This window comes from Phoenix dactylifera, chromosome 1 (genome assembly GCF_051530095.1).
Source record: "Phoenix dactylifera cultivar Ajwa chromosome 1, Ajwa_hap1_PhDact_Kaust_v1.1, whole genome shotgun sequence".
NCBI classification, from domain to species: domain Eukaryota; kingdom Viridiplantae; phylum Streptophyta; class Magnoliopsida; order Arecales; family Arecaceae; genus Phoenix; species Phoenix dactylifera.
Window position 1 is genome coordinate 49,658,334 of NC_143190.1, and position 8,356 is coordinate 49,666,689.

Below are 8,356 nucleotides of genomic sequence, written 5' to 3' on the forward strand. Positions count from 1 at the left end.
CAAGTCGCTGTTCCTACTTGGAAGTTGAATTAAGCAACAAAACAAAAACTAAACTATGAATTTATTATCAGGAGTGTTTGCAAGCTATTGAAGTATTGACATGTTGAAAATTAGTTGAGCGAGATGATTTGGTTAAAGGTGAAGAGCTGATCAAGGATGTGGAATAAATTATATATAGTACAATTAAATTGTGAAGATATGAATTAGGTAAAGTTGCACTGGGAGAGCGAGGTTCGTGATTAGATCAGTCGAGGACCTGCCTTGGAGGGCTGAGCGTGTTCCCATACTTAGCGGCTTAGTCCATGAGCATGGCCCATTCAAGCAAGCCCGGACAAAACTTAGAGCATGCTCGCTTGATTTCTTATCTCTTGGATGCGTTGGCTCGAGAATCCCGCCGAGGGTCATGGAGCTGGGTCTGACCCTCCGCTTTTCTGCGACGCCTCCCTCCTCCGCGAGGGAGAGAGGAGCTGTCCGCCGCTTTTCTCTGCTCCCCTCCTCCTGTTCGTCTCGCTTCCTTTTCCGCGAGGCCTCCTTCTCTCTCCCTGCCCGAATCCCTTTTCGACATTCAGTCTCGCTGGCCAGAGCAAGCGCCGTCTCCCTCGAGAGCAGGCGTAGAAGTAACCGCTCCACAGGAAGCGTTACAATAGAGGAGGAGGAGGAGGAGGAGGTCGAGGAGATGGAGGAGGAGGGGGAATCGTCTTCTTCTGCTTCGTTTTTATCTCTAAGCGAGAAGCCTGATAGGAATCTTGCGCTGCTCGACGAGTATGAGCTGGAAGAGCTCGAGAAGGATTCCGTTAATCCGAACCATCGAAGCGGTCAGTTGTTCGCCTTTCCCCTGTTCTTGGTTTCTCTTTTGGACTCCATTATTGGGTTTTGTCTCTCATTAGGGTTTTATTTGTAGGTTTTTTGATGAAGTTGGAGCCTTTTAAGGACTTTTAAAGGCGAAAAATGGTTTTTTGAAAATATATTTTAAAGATTGGATATGTCAATCTCTTTTTCTCTGTGTTGTTGCAAGAGGATTGATGCGAAATTAAATCGCTCCTTGATAGAGAAAGAGAAGGGGAGTTTTTTGTGAAGAATTTTAAAAAAAATGGCGGTTCTTTTGGACCGGTTATTTTGAAAAAGGGGGAGATTTTTCTAGGTATGCTAGTATTGGGGGATAGTTTTTGGCTAGCAGATATTTTGCACCAGGAAGAAGATATATTACACCAGGTCTTTATTGATTTATAGAAAGCAAATGACTGAATATCATGAGAAGTTAGTTGGTTCCTGGTGGGTACTAAGGAAATCCATTGTAAGAAGGTGCAATAAGCATTGCCAGTTGTTATATAGCGGAGGTGAATTTCTAGTTGTAGTGGATTCAAGGATTGACGCTAATCCTGCTGCTGGACCTTTTTATTCTTATCATGGATAAACTCACAACTTTTTTTGAGAGGTAACATACTGCATGTTACCTATGGATGGTATGGTATCGATGACATGATGATATGTTAGAATGGTAACTTGTAAATAAAGAGGAAGACATATGGAATGAAATTTTTGTAAATAAAGAGGATATAACAATTAAGGTAGTTGAAAGAAGACATATGGAATGGAATTTTTGTAGCGATGTAAATAAATAAGAGGTTCAAATCAAATTTTCATGACTAAGGGAGATGCAACGCTCTGCAGTTTCATTTTTTGGGATCAATCTTGCAAAAGAATGGACAAATGGATAAAGACGTCTATTTTTCACCTACGTATCACAGCTAACTGGTGAAGAATGATTCAGTGGCAAACTCAAATCGGCAATATTCTCATGCATTCAGGTGCACATGCAAGCGCGTGTACCTATTTTGTATAATTTCTAGAGAAGGGGATACAGATTTTTGTCTTCTACTTGGTATCAGCAATAGATCTAAGAAAGTTTCTCGGGGTAAAATTTAGATGTTGGTGACACTTTATGAAATAGTTGTTGGTGAGCGGTGGGACTTCTGAAAGAAGTGCGGTTGTTTAGGACTTGTTTTTTTTTTTCCTGCTGCTAAGCATCTTACTTCCATCATCCTATTTCCTTTCACTTTTGCTGCCCAGTTTTCTGTTACCAACATAAGCTAAGAAGGAAACTCACCAGTAGAAAATGATAAATATATTGCTATAATGAATTCCTGTGTCTTGTTACTACTTATCCTCTGCTGAATGCAGGATATGTAGCTGTGTTAGGCAAGCCAAATGTTGGAAAGAGCACTCTTGCAAACCAAATGATAGGTCAGAAACTCTCAATTGTTACAGAGAAACCTCAAACTACACGTCATCGTATTCTTGGTATATGTTCTGGCCCTGAATATCAGGTATTATGCTTTCATCAAATGAACATGTTTAGTTGAGATTACTTTCTTAATGATCTTAAAGGCTATGGTAATGAAGCATATGAGCAAATTTTGTGGTTTGTTAATCCGAGTTATGGGTTAGTTTGCAGATGATACTCTATGATACACCTGGTGTTATTGAAAAGAAAATGCACAAATTAGACTCTATGATGATGAAAAATGTCCGAAGTGCTGCCATTAATGCTGACTGTGGGCTTATGGTTGTTGATGCTTGTAAGGTTCCTCAGAAGGTATATACTTTGAAGAAGAGTTTTTCATTTTGAAAGCCTCATGCACCTTTCTGAGCTTTACTCTTCAAGATTTAGATTGATGATGTGCTAGAAGAAGGAGTTGGATCTCTCAAAGATAAGCTTCCTATTCTGTTGGTATTGAATAAGAAGGATCTGATTAAACCTGGAGAGATTGCAAAGAGACTTCAGGTAGCACTTAAAAGCATTTTCCATTGGTTAATGTTGGCAATGTGTGTGACTACACATTGAAAGTTCAAAAATTTTAATGCTGCTTTCAATTTCTTAGTTTTTACTTATTCATGTTTTTCATTTATTTATTCAGTTTTTTTTTAATTTACTTTTAGATACAAGTCATTCATATAACTGTAGGGACTGAGAATATCACATTTTGCAGTGGTATGAGAAATTTGCCAATGTTGATGAGGTCATACCTGTAAGTGCTAAATATGGTCAGGGAGTGGATGATGTCAAGGATTGGATACTCTCAAAACTCCCTTTTGGTCCTGCTTATTATCCCAAGGTATGTATGCTGGAACCTACAAGTTAATGAAAGCTGACGTTTGTGAAAAGGCAACAAAAAAATATGGCAGTTTATGTTCTAGATAATGACATGCCTCTTTTTGTATGTATTACAGTTTTTTTTTGAAATAGATTCAGTGTGCTGTCATTTTTGGTTTACAAGTTGAGGATTTGAATCCTTGATATATGATTGAAAATGCATAGCACTGAGACTAGTATGACAGTATCTCGTCCCAAGAAACAAGTGTTGTTGCCCAAGTTCAATGACTAATTTGTTGCTGTATTTTTAAGGTTACCATTCTAAGTACTGATTATCTAGTATTAGGAGTAATCAGTGTCTATGATGGCAGCAGTACCACTAATTTTTCTCGTCTTAATATATAGCTATAGGAATTAGGTTATAGGCATATTTTATGCTGTGCAAGCCCTAAAGACCAAGGTTGGCGTCCAAATAAGGAAAAAAGGTACAAGAAAAGGACAACATGCAACAAAAAACTGTACTAAGGACGTACATGGAACATGTCGAAAGGAAAAATTCAAGAAAACTATGCTACAATACACAATTGTTAGTTGGAGAAACTGGATTGAGCTGCCTAGTTTAAGACCAATTTACGGTGGTCTAGTCTGGAGCTGAATTAATTTTTTGTACATTCAATTGACTGAATCAAGGGTGATTTAGACCTCTTCGTGGAGGCTCAATCTTTAGGTTGAAGCAAGTTCCATGAAAAACTTGGTTCCAAAAGTATCAACCTGTGAATTGTCTTGATCCAGTTGACTTAAGCATGAATTTTAGTGAATCTTCAAGTGTTCAGTGTTTAGAGGTTGACGTATGTCTTTTCCGTATCTTATAATTCTCCGTCTTATATATAGACTTATGCCTTTTCTGTATCTTATATGTATAATTGACTTATATCTTTATGTGTTCATTGTTGTTTGGATAACTTGATATTTTCTATGGAAAGGGAGGGCGGACCTGATAAATTGATGTTTCACCAAAACATTTTATATATACTGATTCAAAATAAATGTTGAATGTGCTGGTTCTGTTTTGGTTTATCCAAGTCACATTTGGTTTATCCAAGTCACTAATGTGGTCCTTGTCTACTTCCAATTGAGATTCTGCATAATCAAGCGGCACACAGAAATCAGAAAAAAAAAAGAATGTAGACTATCAGCTTGTTAAGAAACTCTGCATACCCAAGTTGATTAATTTAGTCGAAGGCCCTTTGCTTTTGACTGAAAAAGGACATATTATGAATGCATACCTTAATCTGCTGCTTTATTATGCATGGCAAACGAGTATCACATTCAATGGCTATTAAATGCAAAGAAGTCCAGTTACATGCAAAACTTTGTATCCTGAATTTGCAATTTTTGGGCCTAAAATGAGGATTATCCTACTCATAGCATAATAATTTTTGAAATATACTAATAGCATAATAGTAACCCACTGGTTTGGCAAATTTCATATATGCACTCATATTCTGATTTATGGGTAATCTTTAACATGGGCATGAGTTTTATTTATTCTATGGCACTGGAATTTTCTTTTCGTTAAAAAATTTTCTTAGTATTGTCATCTAAAAGTTATCTTTGAAGCTGCACATTTAGAAGTATTGCCATTTCTACTTTCTGTGGTTTCAGGACATCACCAGCGAACACCCTGAGAGATTCTTTGTGGCAGAAATTGTAAGGGAGAAAATATTTATGCAATATAGAAATGAAGTTCCATATGCATGCCAGGTATTTATCCCACATTTTCTTCGTTCATCAGCTTAGCAGACAGTTATTTTTCTTGCTGTGTAAGTGTAATAAAACCAACAGCTCAACAGAAATTTGCATGTTACAGGTCAATGTTGTGAAATATATTAGCAGGCCGGCCTCAAAAGATTTTATTCAAGTAGAAATTATTGTTGAGAAGAACTCGCAAAAGATTATTCTCATTGGCAAGGTATCCTAATAAATCTTGAAGATGAAATTTTTGAATATTTCTTCTTGTTGCAGATTCTTAAAGTATTGTACTTACTGACTTTTCCATGTATACTGAAGGAAATTTATTTCAAAATGGCTCCATATGTAGGGGTGGCAATGGGTTGGGTTGGGTCAGGCTAAGGAAAAGAACATACAAAACCTTCACCAATAGTCGATCCGACCTAACATCGGGTCAAAAGCTCTCGACCCATACCCACCCATGGGTCATTTCAGGTCACCCATTTGACCCTAATCTAATCTATTTTACAAGATTCAATGCCTAGTAAACACGAGCTAACATATCAGATCCTATATTTACAATTCTCATTGGCTAATTTCCAAAACAATTTAAACATCAAGAAAAAGACCACTCGCTCAAAAAATTCTTGTCCAAGATCATGACTCAATCCAACCTAAACTAGTTTGACCCAAATTGAACTCGATCCTGATGGCCTGAGTTGGGTCAAAGATTTAACCCATACCGAACCTATTTAGAGTTTGGGTCAGATTTTCCGACCTGTACTTGACCCTAACAAAAACTCCCTTGACCAAACCTGACCCAAATAGGGTTGGGCTGGGTTGGTTTTTTCGAGCTTGGTCAATCTTTCCCACCCCTCTCCGTATATGGCAATATGATTTATAAAACAGTATAAACACCAGCTTACTGACATGTTGCCAATTTCTATAGTTTGTGGTACATATACTATCTTATTTCATCTAGATCTTATTGCGACATAAAGATGATGATATTCTTATCCCCTCTGTATGGGATTAGCATTGTCATCCCAATCTTGTCATCCAGTATGTATCCTCCTTCTTTTTTATCTTCTTTTTGTGCTGTTACTATCTTTTATGAGATGGAACAAAATTTGATCTATCTAGTTTACTACAAGTATACCTTATCATATGCATTTCTTCTGTGTTAATCTTGTGCTCATGTGCTTCAGCAGTATCCAGCAGTCTGATCTGCACAGGAGAAACATAATATGTCTGTCTTGTGCAAACCTCCTCGAAGTTCTAATGATATTCGACAATCAGATCAAACTTAAATAGCTCCCTTATTTATCATCTAGCCTCAAACTCAAATGTCACTCTTAGTTATCATCTACCCTCCTCAGGTCTTGTTTGAACTACCTTTCTGCCCTATATGCTTTTGTACAATGGAAATCAAAATAAATTTCTTGACCATATCTTGGTTGCAACCTTATATCCACATATATTCCTTTTAGTGCTGTAGTTCACATGTTCTATTTATCTTAATCTATTTTTGAACTTCTATTATAATGGTATTCCGGTTGAAAACTCTGCAACTCTCATCAGTATATAATCTGCAAATAATATGCACTGTAAGACCTAAAAGCATCTGGAAAGGTAAGAAAATAGTGGGGAAGCAGTAGCACCATTCATTATTTATCAGTAGGCCATTCTGTAATATTTTTTTTTTTCCATTTCTCGGGTCAAGGTTATTGTTTCTTTTTTTTAAAAAAAATGAATTTTAACAGTCAATCTCAATAGTCTTGTATCATGCGGAAGAGATTGACAATTGGAGACCCAGAAAGCATGAAAGTATTTTGGTTGTATTCTGTTGGAGAAAATCATACATTCGATATTGAAAGGGAAGATGTTTCCATGCCAGTGAGAAGGTGCAGAACTTTGGTGGGCCCTTTGATTGAGAGAGAATTATTTTCTTCTCATAGGTAATTAATATGTTGCAAATGGCTTTTAAGGTTAAGGTGCTTCATGGGGGCGGTTGTTCTCATCATCTTTATATTCTTAAGGATGTCTAGTTTTATGCATTTTGGAGAATGAATTATTTTGTTCAGATCCTCTGCCTTTTGATGTTTTCTTGGTCAAGTTTCTCTTTATTGTCCATATTGGTGTCTGTGATTTGGATAACTTCCTATTTATTGTTTGGTGTGGTTGTTGTCAGCTTCAAGCAAAGTTTGTCATCAATTCATGGCTTCCAAGAATGTATAGACTTTTAGCAAGAGTGCAATGCTTATGTTGCCTTTATTCTCCCGGAATTCTATATGTTGAGAGACCAACAACTATTCACTTGCTTCTTCATTCTGAGATGGTTGGAGGCTACCATGTTCTTACTTCCAACTGTTATTGGACTTGCCTTTTTGGTTCCAAATACAACAGACTGGGTGCATTTATAGGACACAATTGGTGCATTATAGTAGACATGATGAAGTGGCTGAAGTTGATCCATAGTTTAAAAGGTTGGTAGTGGTGGTTTTTGGTCAGGAGTCTAGACCCTGAAAGCAGGGTTGCTAAGGCTTGTTGTTTAATCATTTATGTATCAAGCTCCAGGGCATTCTCCTATTCCTTATTCCACTTGAACAGAGTCTCATAAAAATCGAAGTTTTGTTTGTTCCCCATTTTTTCTCGCTTATGCTCCAAAACCCACCTTTGGCTTTATGATCTCTGGATTAAAACAGATTGGTTTGGTTCAAACTATACTGATTTTAGAATGAATTTATAAAGAGTTGAAGAAATTTTGAAAGATGGAAGGGTAGATTAAGTTTAAAACTCATACTTTCGAAAGCTATTTTTTTATGTATTATCAGTACTACCGTACCTTTGCTTTGTGCCCCCCTCCACATATATGTTCCATGTTTCATTAAATTAAGATTCATTATTCATCATGTTACTCATAAAATTAAAGTTGATGCCCAAATATTTTTGTACAACTACAGGAAGGGAAGGCTTTAAAGGTATTGGCAACAGCAGCAAGGCTTGATATTGAAGATTTCCTGCAGAAGAAAGTCTATCTTGAGGTCCTGGTCCCTGTCTTGTGTTTCACTCCTAGGATTTGTTGTGGTATTTTATGAAGACATTCCTGGTTGAATTCTAATTTTGTTGTTATGGATTGAACCAGGTAGAAGTGAAGGTGAAAGAAAATTGGCGCCAGGATGAAGGCTTGTTGAAATACTATGGCTATGGTGGTCAAATTCAAGTTTTGTAAAGTGGTTTGCTTCCCGCACGTAATTAATCTGTTTGTAACCTTTTATTCTCACACACAAGCCAATGATATTCGTGCTATTACAAAACTTCGCCTCCAATTATTCTTGGTTCATCTTTCGAAAGGATAATCCCTTCCTGCACTCAATCGATCAGTTTCTTTGGCATCCTGTCCATAGAAGCATGGCCATAGGGGTATTTGTCCATGCATGATTTGGTCTGATCTAAATATCAAAACCTGCCTATCTCTAATCAGAAACTGGCTGCTCGTTGTAGCTGCTAAAAGTACAAATTCTGTTCTCT

At 37.1% G+C, this 8,356-nt stretch overlaps 1 protein-coding gene across 2 annotated transcripts; it reads left to right on the forward strand.

Moving 5' to 3' along the window:
• Nucleotides 1-246: 246 nt before the first annotated feature.
• On the forward strand, nucleotides 247-8,142 carry LOC103712711 (GTP-binding protein Era-like protein). Of its 2 annotated transcripts, XR_005511508.3 has the most exons (10): nucleotides 345-815; nucleotides 2,182-2,327; nucleotides 2,456-2,596; nucleotides 2,672-2,785; nucleotides 2,991-3,116; nucleotides 4,760-4,858; nucleotides 4,965-5,066; nucleotides 6,589-6,783; nucleotides 7,789-7,869; nucleotides 7,971-8,142. XR_005511508.3 is itself a non-coding variant. In XM_026806775.4 (9 exons), exons 1-9 carry the CDS (start codon nucleotides 404-406, stop codon nucleotides 8,055-8,057), a joined length of 1,308 nt encoding a protein of 435 aa, XP_026662576.4. In that variant the 5' UTR covers nucleotides 247-403; the 3' UTR covers nucleotides 8,058-8,142. The 2 variants fall into 2 exon arrangements, 1 of the variants encoding a protein (XP_026662576.4); XM_026806775.4 differs by lacking the exon at nucleotides 6,589-6,783 and having other exon boundaries at nucleotides 247-815.
• Nucleotides 8,143-8,356: the final 214 nt, after the last annotated feature.

Excerpts from the sequence above, each read along its gene's own strand:
- LOC103712711 (XM_026806775.4), top strand. The coding sequence starts at position 404 with ATGGAGCTGGGTCTGACCCTCCGCTTTTCTGCGACGCCTCCCTCCTCC. Across the intron at positions 2,597-2,671 it reads CTTGTAAGGTTCCTCAGAAG|ATTGATGATGTGCTAGAAGA; the intron begins GTATATACTTTG and ends TTCAAGATTTAG. Across the intron at positions 3,117-4,759 it reads GTCCTGCTTATTATCCCAAG|GACATCACCAGCGAACACCC; the intron begins GTATGTATGCTG and ends CTGTGGTTTCAG.